This window comes from Elephas maximus, chromosome 14, assembly GCF_024166365.1.
Source record: "Elephas maximus indicus isolate mEleMax1 chromosome 14, mEleMax1 primary haplotype, whole genome shotgun sequence".
Classification (NCBI taxonomy): Eukaryota; Metazoa; Chordata; class Mammalia; order Proboscidea; family Elephantidae; genus Elephas; species Elephas maximus.
The window spans coordinates 29,226,170-29,246,022 of record NC_064832.1 but is presented as its reverse complement, the minus strand read 5'-3'; the positions used below and the strand labels follow the sequence as shown (position 1 = coordinate 29,246,022).

Genomic DNA, 19,853 nt, shown 5'->3' with positions numbered 1-19,853 from the left:
CTAAAACACAATAAAGTATTATAAAAAAAAAAAGTTAACCTTCAGCTATTTAAAACCGAAACTCATTGCCATCAAGTTGATTCCCACTCATAGGGATCCTATGGGACAGAGCAGAACTTCCCCAAAGGGTTTCCAAGGAGTGGCTGGTAGATTCGAACTGCTGACCTTTGGTTAACAGACGAGTTCTTAACCACTGAGCCACCAGCTACATGGGAAATTCCAATATTCAGGAGATACCTCTTTGCCCCAAGGATACCAGAGAGTTAAAGTCAAATGTTTTTCCATTCTGTCACAGCTTCTATAAATATTCACAGTATCTAATTTTAAACTAAATAAAAGAAATGTAAAAGTATATAAACACAACAATGAACTATGCTTTAATTCCACATATGGCCAGATTAAAAAGGAGATGGGAAGTGAGTTGTGGAGAGTGAGGAGACAAATAGGCAGAACGTGTGTATCTCTGCTGGCTGGGGGCATGATGAGCCTGCAGGCAGTGGGTTTCCTTCTCAAGTCTGAAGGAGGCCGGGCAAGAGGGGGGAAGAAGTAGAAAAAGAGGTTATGGGGCAGAAAATATCAAAAAAAGAGACAGAATGAGAGGTGGAAAGAAAGAAAAAGACAGATAGGTATATCTGGAAGGAGGGAGTTCAAGTCTGGGCCCTTTGAGCCCTCGCTTAGCCTCTACATGTTGCTTCCAGCCAACATATCTGACTGCACATCTCCAGAGCAGTCCTGATTTGCTCCTCCTCATTCCACAAAAAAACAAACAAACAAAAAAACAAACCCATTGCCTTTGAGTCAATTCCAACTCATTGCAACCCTGTAGCACAGAGTAGAACTGCCCCACACAGCTAAAAATCTTCTCCCATCTAACCAGCCCTGACCTTATCTTGGACTTAATCGCTGTAATCATAGTAATTAATTTTCCTTCCACTTGCTCAGTGATAAAACTAAAAGCAATTTACTCCAGAAACCTGCATATCTCCCTGTCTCTGAGAATTAATGGAGGCCCATGCACTTATCTGATACTCCCCAAAGTCTTTAACTATGACACACACACAAAACAAACCCAGGGCTTCTATCATCCAGCCAGACAAAGCCCAAGCTTACCTTATGTACACATTTTTCACAGAAAAAACAGTACTCTAAGTTAGATAAGGTATAGAGAGTGAAATGCCTACACATATTCAGCACTTATATTTCTAGGTTTTAGTTTTATTTAGGTAATTAATATTTAGGTAAACTAGGTGCATGCAGTTTTTTTTTTTTTGGAAAATGAGATAAATATCCAATATTAATAATATTTAACAAACTTCTTAAACTCTTGGTATAGGATTTTAATTAAAACTGGCTGAGTGAAATAAGTTACAAAAGGACAATCATTGTATGATTCCATATATTAAAAAATTTATAGAATAGGCAAATGTATACAGAAGACAGTTTATTAGTGGTTACCAGGAGCAGGTGGGAGGGAGGGGGAAAGGGGGACTCACTGCTTAGAGGGACACTGAGCTTCTGTTAAGGGTGACGGAAAAATCTGGAAACAGATAATGGTGATGTTTATACTGTGTGATGAACAAATTAATGTCACTGAATTGTACATGTGAAGAATGTTGAAATGCCAAATGCTTGTGAATGGTCATCTAAGATACATTGATTGGTCCCATCCCACCTGGAGCAAAGGAGAATGAAGAAAACCAAAGACACAAGGAAAATATTAGCCCAAAGGACTAAAGGACCACATGAACCAGAGACTCCACCAGCCTGAGACCAGAAAAACTAGATGGTGCTTGGCTACCACCAATGACTGCCCTGACAGGGAGCACAACAGAGAGTCTCGGTCACAGCAGGAGAAAAATGTAAAACAGAGCTCAAATTCACGTAAAAAGACCAGGGTTAATGGCCTGATGGAGACTAGAGGAACCCCCAAACTATGGCCCCCAGACACACTGTTAACCCAGAACTGAAATCATTTCCAAAGCCTATAAAACAAAAAATAATACACATGAGGAATGTGCTTCTTGGTTTAATCAGATAAAAAAAAAACGAGACTAAATGGGCAGCTCCTGTCCAAAAGCAAGATGAGAAGGCAGGAAGGGACAGGAACTGGTCGAATGGATGCAGGGAACCTAGGGTGGAAAGGGAGAGTGTGCTGTCCCATCGTGGGGACTGCAACTAATGTCACAAAACAATATGCACATAAATTTTTGTATGAGAAATTAACTTGAGCTGTAAACTTTCGCCTAAAAGATAATTAAAAAAAAAAAAAAGCAGATGGAGGAATACAGAGTCACTGTACCAAAAGGCATTGGTCAACATTCAATCATTTCAGGAGGTAGCATATGATGAAGAGCCAATGGTACTGAAAGAAGTCCAAGCTGTACTAAGGCACTGGCAAAAAACAAGGCTCCAGGAACTGACAGAATACCAACTGAGATGTTTCAACAAATGAATGCAGCATTGGAGGTGCTTACTCATCCATGCAAGAAATTTGGAAGACAGCTCCCTGGCCAACCAACTGGAAAAGAGCCATATTTGTGCCCATTCCAATGAAAGATGATCCAACAGAATGCAGAAATTATTGAACAACATCATTATCATCACACACAATTTTGCTGAAGATCATTCAAAGTGGTTGCAGCAATACATTGACAGGGAACTGCCAAGAATTCAAGCTGGGTTCAGAAAAGAACATCAAACAAGTGATATCTATCTGCTGATATCAGATGGATCTTGGCTGAAAGCAGAGAATATCAGAAAGATTTTTTTTCTTTTTTAAATTGAACTTTAGATGAAGGTTTACAGAACAAACTAGTTTCCCATCAAACAGTATACACATCATTGTATGACACTGGTTAACAACCCCATGACATGTCAACACTCTCCATTCTCAACCCTAGGTTCCCTATTACCAGCTGTCCTGTTCCCTCCTACCTTCCAGTCCCTGCCCCAGGGCTGGTGCACCCCTTTAGGCTTGTTTTGTTCCATGGGCCTGTTCAATCTTTGGCTGAAGGGTGAACCTCAGCAGTGAACTCATTTTTGAGCTGAAAGGGTATCTGGGGGCCATACTCTTGGGGTTTCTCCAGTCTTTGTCAGGCCAGCAAGTCTGGTCTTTCTTTTTGAGTTAGAATTTTTGTTCTATATTTTTCTCCAGCTCTGTCTGGGACCCTTTATTGGGATCCGTGTCAGAGCGGTCAGTGGTGGTAGCCAGGCACAATCTAGTCGTACTGGACTCAGTCTGGTGGAGGCCATGGTAGATGTGGCCCATTAGTCCTTTGGACTAATCCAGAAAGATGTTTTATCTGTGTTTTATTGACTGTGCAAAGGTATCTGACTGTGTGGATAATAACAAATTATGGATAACATTGCAAAGAATGGGAATTCCAGAACACCTAATTGTGCACATGTGGAAACTGTACATAGGTGAAGAGGCAGTTGTTTGACCAGAACAAGGGGATACTACATGGTTTAAAATCAACAAAGGTTTGTGTATCAGGGTTGCATCCTTTCACCATACTTATTCAAACTGTATGCTGAGCCATGCTGAGCCAATAATCTGAGAAGCTGGACTATATGAAGAAGAGTGTGGCATCAGGATTGGAAGAAGACTCATTAACAACCTGCATATGCAGATGACAGAACCTTGCTTGCTGAAAGCAAAGAGGATTTAAAGCACTTACTGATGAAGATCAAAGACCACAGCCTTCAGTATGCATTACACCTCAACATAAAGAAAACAAAAATCCTCACAACTGGACCAATAAGCAACATCACGATAAATGGAGAAAAGACTGACGTTATCCAGGATTTCATTTTACTTGGATTCACAAACAACGCCCATGGAAGCAGTAGTCAGGAAATCAAATGACATATCGCATTGGACAAATTTGCTGCAAAAGACCTCTTTAAAATGTTAAAAAGCAAAGATGTCACTTTGAGGACTAAGGGGCACCTGACTCAAGCCATGATATTTTCAATCGCCTCATATGCATAGGAAAGCTGGACAATGAATAAGGAAGACCGAAGAAGAATTGATATCTTTGAATTGTGGTGTTGATGAAGAATACTGAATATACCATGGACTGCCAGAAGAACAAACAAGTCTGTCTTGGAAGAAATACAGCCACAGTGCTCCTTGGAAGTGAGGATGACGAGACTTCATCTCTCATACTTTGGACATGTTATCAGGAGGGACAAGGCCATGGAGAAGGACATCATGCTTGGTAAAGTAGAGGGTCAGCGAAAAGGAGGAAGACTCTCAATGAGATGGATGGACACAGGGGATGTAACAATGGGCTGAAACATAGCAATGATTGTGAGGATGGCCTGGGACTAAGCAGTGTTTTTTTCTGTCTTACATAGGGTCACTATGAGTCGGAACCAACTTGACAGCACCTAATAACAACATGTTATATATATATTTTCCCGTGTAAGAAAAAAAAAAAGAGAACTGGCTTTGGAGACACTGCCTGGGTTTGAATGCCGGCTCTTAGCAATTGAGAAACATTGGGCAAATTACTTAATCTCTTTGAACCTTAGCTCCCTCACTTATATAAAATGGGGTGAATAATCTAGTACCAACCACTAGATTTAACCCTTTAAAAATTTAAAAATTAAATGACTTCACTGCTTAGAACTGTACCTGGCATGTAAGGGCTCAATAAATATTATCTATTATTGTTACTGTTATTTGTAGCACCTGCTCTTGCTACCTACCTGCACAAAACTTAGGGATACTATACCCCTCCCTCCTTTTTTTTCAAGAGTGAAGTGATTTTGAAAGTTTTGTTCACTGTTTTTTTTTTTTTTCATGATATGAACAGCAATAATAAAAAAATAAAAGCCAACTATAGATAGTCACGGACATTAAAATTGGAAAGCAGGAGTGTCAGACGCTTTGACAGACAGCTTACCTCAAAGTCTATCAGCTGCAGGTCAGCTATGAGAGTCACCAGCAGCCCGCTGTTGTAGAGTTCCTGGGCTAGCTGAGCCACTGCTTCTGTTGGGGGCTCCTTGTCACTTGTACCACACAGAATTTCCTTCATTGCTTGTAGTGATTTTGACACTTCTTCTGAGGCCTAATGACAAAAAAGTACGCTAATAGTTAAAGAATAAAACTTTTCAGGCAATAATCAACAGAGAAATAAAAAACCCACTTCTTGGGTCCTGTTTGCTTATAATCCAACAACATTGTACAGTTACAAACAAACAAAAAGCATTTAGTAGGCACTGCTTTTCTATTTTGAAAAAATTACTAAAATTTGTTTATGTAAAAAAGATTTTTAGTATTTCTACTTAGTCAACATACTCGAAACACTCTTCCTTTAAAGCGTACTCAGAATTGTCTAACTTGGCTAGAAATTAAATACAAATTTTATTCAAAAAAATCACAAGGACCATGGTTTGAAGACTTAGCAGTAATTATTAATCTGTGTTTTTTCAATAAGTCGGTTTTCTGATTTATTAACAGACAAGATAAAAAATAAGTTAAGGCCATATATTGTCTTTGTCAATCCCCTTACCCTTCATATGTAATCATTACCTTCTTCACTATCTATGAAACTTTAAAACACACACACACACACACACACACACAGAGTATGAAAGAACCTTGAGAACATTACGCTAAGTAAAAGAAGCCAGACACCAGGGTCACACATTGTATGAGTCCATTTATATGAAATGTCCAGAACAGGCAAACCCATAGAGACAGAAAGCAGGTAGTGGTTGCCAGGGGTAGGGAGATGGAGGAAAGGGGAGTGGCTGCTTAATGTGTACAGGTTTTCTTTTGGTGCAACGAAATGTTCAGGAATCAATTAGTGGTGATGGTTGCACAACAATGCGAATGTACTAAAAGTCACTGAATCGTACATTTGAAAATGGTTAAAATGATGAATTTCACTTCAGTGAAAACATTTTTTAAATCAACTAAATTTTAAAGAATGGATAGAAGTAGGGAAAGAGGCAAACTAATTCAGTTGACAATTTGATTCGCTAAATATTTTAAAAGAAATGTAGTATGACTACTTTCAAGTATAATACTGTATCATTATGAATGAAAAAGGAAATAAGTAGAATCAGGCAAATTAAATAAAAACAATACACAGTAGCATAACATTACTTTTTTAAAAAATAATATCCAGATATATTTTATGGTCTGACTAAAGAAATTCTCAGTTTATTAAAGGTTGAATTCTTGGCGCTTTTCAAGTTGTGAGACATAACTATAGAAGAGCACTTTAAACATATATGAAGAGTTAAGAATAATTAAAAAACAAACACCTATGTGACCATCACCCAGGTCAAGAGACAGAACATTTTCAGCACCAAAGAAGTTGCCTGAATGCCTTTCTTCAGCCTTGAAGAAAATACTTCTTTGAACTTTGATGACAATCATTTCTTTAGGTTTCTTTATCATCTTATTATCTATATGCAATCCAGAACAGTATAGTTTAGCTCTGCTGATTTTGAACTTCATGGAATAGTACATGCACCCTTTTGTGATTTGCTTCTTTCACTTGACATTTTATTTTTGAAATCCATCCAGGCTACTGCATTATAGGCAGAAATTATTTAATTTTCATGGCTGTATAGTATTGCACTGCTGGCTGTATCACAACCTCTTTATTAGTTCTACCCCTTAGGGACATCTGGGTTGTTTCCATTGAGGGGTTATGAATATCAATGCTATAAACGTTCTTCTATGTGCAACAAGTGCAAGAATACCTCTAGAGTTTACACCTAGGTGTGGAACTGCAGGGTTTTAGCATGTGCACATCTTCATATTTAAGCAATAATATAAAACTGGTTTCTGAGGAGAAGCCAAGATGGTGGACTAGTCAGATGCACCATACCATCCCTCTATAGCAAAGACCCAAGAAACCAAGTGAAACAGATATAGATAACAATCTTGGAACCCTGAACATGAAAAAGGAAGAATAAAGAATTGAATGGAACACCGACTGGAAGGAAAACTTGAACGAACACAGAGAAAGAAGAGTGAAACAGAGTGGAAGGGCTCTACCAGCATCCAGCTCAATGAGGCCATCTTGAGACAAAACCAGCAGTGACCCCAGATGAGGAGCACAGGAGGGCAACTTCATGGCAAAGGAAAACACAGAAAGGAAGGCGAGAATTCCAGGGGTGCTGCTGTCCACAGAACAGGGAGGGAGCCAGGATCCAGAGTCAGGTATACTCATGAGTGGCAGTCCCTGCGGTCGTGGAACAGCAGAGTACCAGCAAGAGGTCCATCACCCAATAGAACTCTGAGCAGCCTCCCCCTCCTCACACTTGGTCGGCAGCAGGCCCCAACAGCTAGCTGCAGTAGATGGGAAGTGCCTGGGTACCCACATCTGTTTGCTAAAGGGGTGCACTCCCCCTCCCACCACCCTCCTGACTGGAAGCAGTGAAGGGGCCCATACCCTGGCCAATCCTGCCAACCAGAGACCATAATACAAGCCCTCCCCCATCCACCACCACCCCCACCCACCTGAAGAGCAGTAGTAAGCGTGCAACTGCGTATGTACCTGCCCACCACCCATTCCCCTCTTGAACTGGTGAGTGGTGGCCACCATGTGACTGCATGCATGCCCACCGCCCCTGACCCAGTGGGTGACAGTGGCTGCATGACTGAGAACCCACGCATGAGCAACTCACACCCCTCCACCCTGTGAGAGCAGGCAAGCTCTGTGACCGAGGCGAGCTCTGTGACTGAGAGTGCACTTACCCACCACCCATCCCTGCAAGCAGCAGTGACTGAGTGCCTGCACGTGCACACACTTGCCATTCATACCCCTGCCACCTGGCAAGTGGCGGCGACCGGGCAAACATGTGTGCACATGCCCACCACACACTCTCCCCCTCTACCTGGTGAGCAGTGATGACAGCACCCCCTGCTCACCCACCACACCCATACCTGCCCCACCATCCACTTGGCAAGAACCACTGCCTGCTCCTGTGCCACTAGTTCAATGACAGATGATGGCCAATGCCTTCCCACCTACCCTCAGCTGCCCTGCACAACCAGCAAATCGAGATCCATGCTCACAATTCCAGTTACTGCTCCACCTACCTGGAAACAGGTAGCGAGTGAGACAGTGCTGCCAGACTAGTGACCAAAGTAGCATGCCCAAGAGCCCCCCAAGAAACATCAAAACAAAACAAGAAATCAGGACTAAGCACACAAATGTACAATAAACACATAAATACAATAACACCTTAATGCCATGGGACACAACAGACAATATCAACTCAAATAAAGAAGGACACCAAGATGGCTCAACCAAGGGACAAAATAAAGGTTCAGAAAACCTTCCTGATGAAGGTACTAGAACTACCTGATAAGGAATTAAAAAGACTTAACTATACGATCCTCCAAGAGGTCAAGAAAAAGATCAAGGATAACACAGATAAAATCAAGGAAAACACAGACAAAACTCTAGAAATATTCAGGAAAAAGATACAAGAACAAAATAGAAAAATAAACAATTAGAAACTATACAAACACAGCAACTAGACATTCAGAAAATTAACAACAAAATTTCAGAAACAACTTGATGAAAGGGCATAGGAGTAGAAATGAATCAACGGAAAACAAAATCTAGCAAAATACAGGACAAACCCCTCGACACTAATTTCTTTGAGGAACATTCAGGAAAAAGAGTGAAGAAAGCCTAAGAGTTACATGGGACACTATCAAGAGGAATAATTTACGGTAGATAAGAATTCCAAAATGGGGAGAAAAAAAATATAGAGAAAATTTTGAAAGATTTGCTAGCAGAAAATTTCCCTAATATCATAAAAGACAAGATGATATCTGCTCAAGAAGCTCAACGAACCCCATACAGGATAGACCCCAAAAGAAAATCACCAAGACATATCATAATCAAACTTTCCAAAACCAAAGACAAAGAAAGAATCCCGAGAACAGCTCAAGAAAAATGAATTGTCACGTACAAAGGGGAACCAAAAAGACTAAACTCTGATTTCTAAGCAGAAATCACGTTGGCAAGAAGGCAGTGGGATGACATATATAAAACCCTCAAAGAAAAAAATTGCTAATCAAGAATTACATATCCACATGCAACGATAAAGAACGATGCTGAATCTGGGAAACATCTAACAACATGGATGAATCTGGAAGGCATTACGGTAAGTGAAATTAGTCAGTCGCAAAAGGACAAATACTGTATGAGGCCACTATTATAAGAACTCAAGAAAAGGTTTAAACACAGAAGAAAACATTCTTTGATGGTTACGAGGGTGGGGAGGGACAGAGAGGGGAATTCACTAACTACACAGTAGACAAGAATTATCTTAGGTGAAGGGAAGGACAACACACAATACGGGGGAAGTCAGCACAACTGAACTAAACCAAAACCTAAGAAGTTTCCTGAACACAACCAAACACTTTGAGGGACAGGTAGCAGGGGCTGGGCTCTGGGGACTATGGTTTCAGGGGACGTTTAGGCCAACTGGCATAACAATATGTATTAAGAAAACGTTCTGCATCCCACTTTGGTAAGCAGCATCTGGGGTCTTAAAAGCTTGCGAGCATCCATCTAAGATGCATCAATTGGTCCCAACGTACCTGGAGCAAACGAGAATGAAGAACACAAAAGACAAAAGGAAAATATTAGCCCAAGAGACAAAAGGGTCATATAAACCACAGACTTCATCAGCCTGAGACCAGAAGACCTAGATGGCGGCCAGCTACTACCAATGACTGCCCTGACAGGGAACACAACAGAGAGTCCCTGACAGAGCAGGAGAAAAGTGGGGTGCAGAACTGAAAATCACATAAAAAGATTAGCCTTAATGGTCTGACTGAGACTAGAGGAACCCCAGAAAACATGGCCTCAGGACACTGTTAACGCAGAACTAAAATCATTCCCAAAACCAACTCTTCAGACAAAGATTAAACTGAGCTATAAAACATACAATAATACTCAATAAGAGTGTGCTTCTCAGTTCAAGTAGATAAAAAATGAGACTAAATGGGCAGCTCCTGTCTAGAGGCGGGGTGAGAGGGCAGAAAGGGACAGGAGTTGGTTGAATGGATGTGGAAAACATGAGGTAGAAAATGGGAGTGTGCTGTCATATTATAGGGATTGCAACTAGGGTCACATAACAATGTGTGTATAAATTTTTGTATAACAAATTAACTTGAGCTGTAAACTTTCACCTAACGCACAACTAAAAAAAAAAAAAGAATTATATATCCATCAAAATTGTCTCTCAAATACAATGGTAAAACTAGGACATTTCCAGATAAACAGAATTTAAGAGAATTTGTAAAAATCAGACCAACTTTACAAGAAATATTCAAGGGAGTTCTTCGGACAGAGAGTCAACAACATCAGACAACAACCTGAGATTAAGAACATTACAACATTGCCCAGGTGCAAGCCAAGACAAAAAAATTCTCGAAAATAAAATAAAACTACAAAAATGAAAACAGGGAACCAGAGATGTTAATCTGTAAATGACGACAACTTCAAAATAAAAAGGCAGAATAAATGGTGTAGCTACAGAACTTCCATAGGGAGAGGAAGTAAAGGTGATATGAAGATATAACAGACTGTTTTAGGATGATAAAGGTAAATTTTAGGGTAACCACAAAGAAAATTAATAAACCTATTCACCCAAAATAAAAAAGAAGAAAACCATAAAGACTCAGCAAACACAAAGTCCCTGATAGAATGTGAGAAATATGCAAAACAAACCCAAATTCCTAAAAAAGGCCAGGCTTACTGGATAGAAAAGGACTAGAGGAACTCCGGGATATCCTTTTTACTTGAAACTCAAACCACTTCCAGAGTCATCTTTCAGTCAAATGATAGATTGGCTCATAAAATAAGTAGAATCTTAGACAGAAACCTTAGAGGACAGTGCGTTTATGTTTATGAGGGAGGAACAACTCCGAAAAGGAGGGTGAGAATGGTTGCACAACTAGAAGAATGTAATCAATGTCACTAAATTATACATGTATAAACTGTTGAATTGGTATATGTTTTGCTGTGTATATTTCCAACCACAAGAAAATAAATAAAATTTAGAAAAAAATATCGCCTGTGAGCGCTGTGCTCCTTTAAATAACCATTTAAATGAAACCAAACAGTAAACATTTACCCTAGACCAAAGGTGAGAAGGTAAGGGGAGACAGGGAAGCTAGACTAATGGAAAGAGAACAACCAGAATGGAAATAATGAGAATGCTGATACACTGTGAAAAATGTAACCAATGTCACTGAACAATATGTATAAGAATTGTTAAACGGGAACCTTATTTGCTGTGTAAACTTTCACCAAAAACACAGTAAGATGTTAAAAAGAAGGAAAAAAAAACTCGTTTCCAAAGCGGTTGCACCAACTGATACTGCTACCACCAATGTATTGATCTCCATACTCATCAACACTATTATTGCCAAACTTAAATTTCTGTGACTATGGTCAGTGTGTAATGTTAATTTATTGTGGTTTTAATTGGCCTTTCTCTGATTGCTACTGAGAATGAGTCTTTTTATGTTTTCTGCTTTTCTCTCCTTTTTGCCATTTATATTTTACTCTTTTATGAAGCTTGTTCCTTTTTTTCCTTTTTTTCCTACTTGGGTCAATGTTACAAAGTATACCTGAATTTCCAAATTTCAAACGTAGTCTACATTCCTTACAGAATTCAGGATTATACCATGCACTGGTATACAAAGATAACTATGAACACAAGGGTATTTATTTTACAGACATCTTGCATCTTGCCATAAACTAGTCACTTCAGAGAGAAATCAAGTATGTAGGATTCAGCATGCCTTCCAAAGAGTAACTAAAATTCTAGAAGGTCCGCACTATGAGGCAGCTCCTCTCATTAGTACTTTAAAACTATTTTAAAAAGAGGTTTCAAAATACAGTACAGTAGAAATTGTTACCAATCTTTAGAGAAGAAGTGCAGGTATTACCACTAGTATAACATACCAGTATAACTCCTTAAATCTTTAAGCTCTGTAGTATAGAGGGATCCAAGGTTGGTAGAGCCTCTAAATAGTGATTCAAGAACTCAAGACAACAGACTAAAACAATTACACTTGCATAAAACTGGAAGTGAAATTTACATGTATTTATGGAGACCCTATGTCCACATCACAGACCACATTTAAGATTCTTCATTGAGCTTTTACACTGGTTTTGGCCTTGGAAGATATGTATTTTAATAATAATATTATTGTTTTAGCTCATACCTTGTCTGTCTTTTTGTCTTGCTTTTCCAAAATAGCCATGTTGTCTTTCAGAGTTTTCACGATTTCTGCTGGGTTTTTGTGTGATTTGCTAAACAAAGGCATTTTTTTTTTTTTCTGGATGTACAGAAATCACTCTTCCAATAAGGAATGCTAAAAACAAACAAAAACAATAAATTTAACTCCTAATGTGCTTAAATTGTTATACCAAAACACCTTATCGGTTTTTCATAACATCAATTCAGTAACTTGAAACATAAAAGCTATCACACTAAAATGATTTTCAAGTTTCATGTCAAATTAAAATACATATAAAACATTTTAAGAAAGATATTTTTAAAAATTTAACCTAAAAGGTTTTACTCAGAGTTGAAAATTTTCCCTGTAGTAAAAATATAAGGATTATGTAAAAATAGGAAAAGGAATACTTTCAGAGTATATGCGGAAATTAAAATTCTTATGTTGACTGGTAAGGAGTGTAGTGATAATAATAAATAATAAAATAAGGCATGTAAAACAAAAGTAGGATGAGAATCCATAAATTATAGTAAAGCAATATTTAAAAGCATACCACTAACTACTCTGTGGCAATCACAAAATTGAAATGTAAAATCTTTTGGAATATGTTCTTTATTTTCTCTTCAAATATTCAGCTGGCCATATCCACTGACAAAAAAAAGCCTCTTGCATCCTCACTTCTAGCCAGCACTCTTCCAGGAGTATTGATTCTTTACTGCTGAGAACATCTTTTTCCACGGTGCAGAGAAAGCCAAGTATGGCTGTCACTTCCCTAGATAGACTAAAAGTGTACAAACTGGGGGGAAAATCTTGAAACTGAAGGATCCAGGTAGTAGAGGCATATTCATTTATTTTATATTTAATAACAAAAATACTTCAAACATGACAGAAATATGATGTAGTAAATCCAAGGCTCTCATAACCTAACCTCCCAGATATAACGACTATTGTCAGTTTGGAATATATTCCCCCAGAATGTTTTCTACACACATATTAATAAACATGTTCTTAAAATAAAAATAGAATCATACCAAACAGTATTTTGCAACTTTTTTGTGCCACCCTTTACCTTTTTTGATATCATTCCATGAGTGCATATTTAGATCTAATATATTTATAGTATTATAGTATTCCATTTTATAGATACGTCATAATTTATTTTACTAATATCTTATTGATGAACATTTGGGTTACTTTCACTTTTTCCCAATATTTTTCAAATTAACAATGATGTACTTAATCAACAAAGAAAATATTGTACACACATCTGTTGACAGCGGTATCCTAACCAGCTATTCCTGTAGTACAGCCTCGGCTAAGATTCTAAAAGTCTCATTCCTCTAGATTCTATCGCCCAAGTCTGGTTCCTCAGGATTTCGGCCAGATCTGGGAGCTACCTTGTATCTTTCCAATGAATTCCTTCTCCACTTCAGGTAACCAAAGTCAGTATGTGTTGTTTGTGATCAAGAATTCCAACAGTATACATACATGTTATGAAGCAGAAATCAAAACTTAGTGTGAATTTTGATGATAAAACAGAAGAAATGAAAAATATTTTCTGTTTTCAATAGGAATCCTGAGGCTATGCCACTATTCCCCAATGTAGGAAAGGCATGTGTGAGGGGAACTTGTCTACTCTCAGTTAAAGGCACTTCCCACGGAAAAGTTTGATAAGCACGTGAAGGCATCCCAATCGGCCTCAAAGCTTACACTGAAAGCTGACAGAGAATGCAAAGATAAAATATGTGAAGAGCACATTGCAATGCTCAGTGGGAAGTGTTGGAGCAAAAAAAGAGTGTTGGAAGAACGTGTGTCTTCCCTCTTTATAAAACTCAAAAATAAAATTATAAAGATGTACTAGGCTTTTCTTTAATATGCAACCTAAATATACATAAATAAAAGCAGAATGGATTTTAAAAGTTTAAGTAGTGTGGGCGGGGGAGTGGTGGCTGAATAGAGAAAACAGTCATTAGATAGGTGGACAGATTTCTACCTGTGAGATCTTGGATACATTACATGACCTTTCTAAGACTCTGTGTTCTTATATGCAAAACAGGGATGAAAGCATCTCCCTCTTATGGTTGTTGTGAGGATTAAAGGCAAGTAAACTGTCTTGCTCAGGGCCTTGTATAATGTAGGTACTCTACCATTTTTAGCTGCTATTATTACAAAAAGTTCCATGACATATATAATGAATTATTTCACTGGTTGTTGTTGTTATTAGGTGTCATTGAGTTGGTTCTGACTCATAGCGACCGTATGTACAACGGAACAAAACACTGCCTGGTCCTGCGGCATCCTCAGGATGTTTGAGTCCATTGCTGCAGCCACGGTGTTAAATCCATCTCATGGAGAGTCTTCTTCGTTTTCACTGACCCTATACTATTTCACTGGAGAGAAAAGCATATTAATTGAGATATGATTCTGTCTTAATTAAATGTCCCAGATACTTCTGGATGTTTGCAGCTGTTTCTTCTCATCTTGAGCCGTACCACATCAGCAAATGAAGGTCCCAAAAGCTTGACTCCACTCACTTCATTAAGGTCAACTCTACTTTGAGGAGGCTGCTCTTCCCTAGTCATATCTGGAGTGCCTTCCAACCTGAGGGGCTCATCTTCCGGCACCGTATCAGATAATGTTCCACTGCTATTCCTAAGGTTTTCAGTGGACAATTCTTTTCAGAAGTAGACTACCAGGTCCTTCTTCCTAGTGTGTCTTAGTCTGGAAGCTCAGCTGAAACCTGTCCGCTATGGGTGACCCTGCTGATATTTGAATACTGGTGGCATAGCTTCCAGCATCAGAGCAACATACAAGCCCTGAGAGTGTCACAAACTGACAGACACTTGAAGGATTCTACAAGGAAAATATTAGATGACGCAGGAAGCATCAAAAGAGGATAGAGGGAATACACAGAGTCACTATACCAAAAAGAACTGGCTGATGTTCAACCATTTCAGGAGATAGCATACGATCAGGAATCGATGATACCGAAGGAAGAAGTCTAAGCTGCACTGAAGGCACTGGTGAAAAACAAGGCTCCAGGAATGATGGAATACCAACTGAGATGTCTCAACAAATGGATACAGCACTGGAAATGCTCACTTGTCCATGCCAAGAAATTTAGAAGACAGCTATCTGACCAACCGACTCAAAGAGATCCATGTTTATGCCTATTCCCAAGAAAGGTGATCCAACCGCATGCCGAAATTAGCGAACGATATCAGTAATATTACATGCAAGTAAAATTTTGCTGAAGATCATTCAAAAGCGGCTGCAGCAGTATATTGACAGGGAACTCCCAGAAATTCAGGCTGGATTCAGAAGAGGACGTGGAACCAGAGATATCATTGCTGATGTCAGATGGATCCTGGCTGAAAGCAGAGAGTACCAGGAAGATGTTTACCTATGTTTTACCGACTACTGAAAGGCATTAGGCTGTGTGTATCATAACAAATTATGGATAACATTGTGAAGAATGGCAATTCCAGAACACTTAATTGTGCTCATGAGGAGCCTATACATAATTAAAGAGGCAGTAGTTTGAACAGAACAAGGGGATACAGCGTGGTTTAAAGTTAGGATAGGTGTGCATCAGGGTTGTATCCTTTCACCATGTCTTACTCATCTAGTGCTGCCACAACAGAAATACCACAAGTGGATGGCTTTAACAAAGAGAAATTTATTTTCTCACAGTCTAGTAGGTTACAAGTCCAAATTCAGGGCGTCGGCTCCAGGGGAAGGCTTTCTCTCTCTGTCAGCTCTGGAGGAAGGTTCTTGTCCTCAATCTTCCCATGGTCGAGGAGCTTCTCAGGCACAGGGACCCCGGGTCCAAAGGATACACTCTGCTCCTGGTGCTGCTTTCTTGGTGGTACGAGGTACCCAAATCTCTGCTGGCTTCCATTTTCTTTTATGTCTTGAGAGATAAAAGGTGGTACAGGCCACACCCCAGGGAAACTCCCTTTACCTTGGATCAGGGAGGTGACCTCAGTAAGGGTGGTGTTACAATCCTACCCTAATCCTCTCAACATAAAATTACAATCACATAATGGAGGACAGCCACACAATACTAGGAATCATGACCTAACCAAGTTGATAAACACCTTTTGGGGGGGACATAATTCAATCCATGACACACCATATCTATTCAATCTGTATGCTGAGCAAATAATCAAGAGAAGCTGGACTCTATGAAGAACGGGGCATCAGGATTGGAGGAAGACTCATTAACAACCTGTGATATGTAAATGACACAACCTTGCTTGCTGAAAGTGAAGGGGACTTGAAGAACTTACTGAAGAAGATCAAAGACCATAGCCTTCAGTATAGATTACACCTCAACATAAAGAAAACAAAAATTCTCACAACTGGACCAATAAGCACCATCATGATAAACAGAGAAAAGATTGAAGTTGTCAAGGATTTCATTTTACTTGGATCCACAATCAACACTCATGAAAGCAGCAGTCAAGAAATCAACAGACGCATTGCATTGGGCAAATATGCTGCAAAAGACCTCTTTAAAGTGTTGAAAAGCCAAGATGTCACTTTGAAAACTAAGGTGCGCCTGACCCAAGCCACGGTATTTTCAATCGCCTCATAAGCATGAGAAAGTTGGACAATGAATAAGGAAGACCGTTTTAGTCATCTAGTGCTGCTATAACAGACATACCACAAGTGGAAGGCTTTTACAAACAGAAATTTATTCTCTCACAGTCTAGTAGGCTACGAGTCCAAATTCAGGGCATCAGTTCCAGGGGAAGGCTTTCTATCTCTTTTGGCTCTGGAGGAAGGTCCTTGTCATCACTCTTCTCCTGGTCTAGGAGCTTCTCTGCACGGGAACCCTGGGCTGAAACGACACGCTCCACTCCTGGCACTGCTTTCTTGGTGGTATGAGGTCCCCCCAACCCTCTGCTCACTTTTCTTTCCCCTTTTGTAAGATAAAAGGTAGTACAGGCCATACCCTAGGGAAACTCCCTTTACATTGGATTATGGATGTGACCTGAGCAAGGGTGTTATATCCTACCCTGATCCTCTTCAACATAATCTAATCTTACCTCATTAACCACAGGCAGAGACTAGGATTTACAACATATAGGAAAATTACATCAATCACAAAATAGAGGACAACCATACAATACTGAGAATCATGGCCCAGCCAAACTGATACACATATTTTTGGGGGACACAATTCAACCCATGACAAAGACCAAAGAAGAACTGATACCTTTGAATGGCGGTGTTGGAGAAGAATATTGAATATAACATGGATTGCCAAAAGAAGGAACAAACCTGTCTTGGAAGAAGTGCAAACAGAATGCTCCTTAGAAGCAAAAATGGTGAGACTATGTCTCCCATACTTCGGACATGTTTTCAGGAGGGATCAGTCCCTGGAGAAGGACATCATGCTTGGTAAAGTGGAACGCCAGAGAAAAGAGAGGAAGACCCTCAATGAAATGGATTGACACAGTGGCTGCAACAATGGGCTCAAGCATAACAATAATTGTGAGGATGGCACAGGACTGGGCAGGGTTTCCTTCTGTTGTGCATGGGGTTGCTATGAGTCGGGACCGACTCGACAGCACCTAACGACAACAACAGATGCTTCTGCAGCTCTTGTTGTGCAGGGGTTAAAAGCTTGGGTGCTAACCAAACGGTTGGCAGTTTGAATCCACCAGCTGCTCTTTGGAAACTCTATGGGGCAGTTCTACTGTGTTCAACAGGGTCTCTACGAGTACGAATTGACTTGACGGCAGCAGGTTTGGTTTTTTGGTTTAGATACTCTTGGCTCCTTGAGTCAATTATACTTTCAAAAGAATTTTAAAATATAAACTTACTCTTATATTTTAAAATATAAATTTACTCTTTCAATGTATATCATTAAAACAGTGAAAGAAAAAAAGGGATGCTAAATGCATTTGTATAACTGTTCTCTTTGTCCATGTAATCCAAATATACTAAGGGAAAATATCGATTTTAATTGTAGGAATTTCAACTAAATACTCCCTGATGTCAGTATATATGGTATGCTTTTGTTCATCACATATTGCTCTCATTGTACAAATGCTAATTCTGCTGAAATTACAAATGCTTTTAAGACTTCCAGGTTAATCTTGTGGTTAGCCATCATGTCCTGATTCACTGTCTCCCAACGTTTCATCTTCCGGCTGGTCAGTTTATTTTTTCGTTGAACAAATAATCTGAGTATGTACTAAGCACAGGTACCTTGCTAAGTACTAGGGATAGAGCCATGAACAAGAAAACGCAATCTCTGATCTTTGGAACTTAGTGAGGGAAGCAAACATTTATGGTGCAATAGGGGCATATAACAGGGGGTTGTAACATATGGTACAGTGCCTCTTGATATAGTATTCCTTTTTTAAATTTGCTATTTCCGTATTTCAAATGTACCTACTTACTATTAAAAACTATACAAAAAAACTAGTTTAATAATAGTTTGAAATTCCATAGGATCATTATTCTTCAGTTCTGGGACATATCTCTTGAGGGAAATGAAATCAAAGCCCATACTCTCAAACTGTGCAGCTCCAGCTCCCAGATCTCCTGCAAATGAAGGTGGAACTCCCCTGCCTGCCCCAGTTCTCCTCAACCATGGCCAGCTCCACCCCAGCCCCGGACCAAACACCTCCCCTATCGGCCTTTAACTAGGAGCTGCCCTTGTTACTCTCTGGGCACTGCACATGCATATTCACCCACTCACATAATTTACCCACTGGTCATGTAGGAAATGAGCCAACTGGTACTGAAACCCACCTGCTAATCAAAGATACTGAAGTGCCCATCTAGTCCTGCATTGGTAACTGATCTGCTCTATGACTCAGGACGAGTCATCACCGCTGTCTGGATGTCATTTCTTCTATCTATAAGATCAGGGAATTCTTGAAATTAGATAGAACACCATATTCTGAAATTAGTTGGGCCATATGGACTGAGTTCTAGATTGTTCACTACTGTTCCAATCTATCACAAGTCTTTAACTCCTAGTATCCATCATTGCCGAGATAAAGTGCTTAGGATGGAGGCAAAAAGAATGGAGAAGTACCGAAAATGGCGCCTTCTGGAGCTAAGGTGGTGGTAGTAATTTTTCCTCAAAGCCCACCATAGATTTTTTAGAACCTACAGTATATTTCAGCAAAATGGGCAGTATGGACAGGAGAAGGTGCCACTTTAGTCCCACAGACTGATACTAGATGAATGCCTCCTCGGCACTGAAAACCGTGCTGGGCTCCACACAGCAACCTGACCCCCAGGGTCATCTCTGAGAGGGCCATCAGCACAATGTCACGGACCGACACTGGCCCTGCTGTACTTTTCCATTTTCAGGAATAAGTAAACAGACAAACAATAAATACTGTATGTTCTATTTAAAAAACAAAAAACTGCAGCACAGGAAGAAAAATGCCCTGTGGACAGTTCTCTCCCATGGACAGGAAAGACTGCTTCTGAAATTAATTCTCTATAGGATACAGAACTGAAAAAAAAAAAAAAAGAGAGAGAGAGAAAAGGACTGAGACAAAAAGAGAGCTGGCCAAGACAAAACACCAAAAACACACACTGATAGGCACATATACATAAATAAACACACTCAAAC

General features: G+C 39.6%; 1 protein-coding gene across 10 annotated transcripts in view; it reads right to left on the bottom strand.

The window, feature by feature from the left end:
• Positions 1-19,853, bottom strand: part of CAB39L (calcium binding protein 39 like) — a 194,438-nt gene that overhangs the window by 91,574 nt on the left and 83,011 nt on the right. For 8 of the 10 annotated variants that reach the window (XM_049853029.1, XM_049853030.1, XM_049853026.1 and 5 more), the window contains 2 exons: positions 12,230-12,379; positions 4,914-5,078 (listed from right to left, as the gene is read on the bottom strand). In XM_049853029.1, coding sequence (XP_049708986.1) covers positions 4,914-5,078; positions 12,230-12,331 — 267 coding nt within the window. In that variant the 5' untranslated portion in view covers positions 12,332-12,379. The remainder of the gene's footprint in view (positions 1-4,913; positions 5,079-12,229; positions 12,380-19,853) is intronic. The other 2 variants (XM_049853033.1, XM_049853034.1) reach the window with 1 other exon arrangement.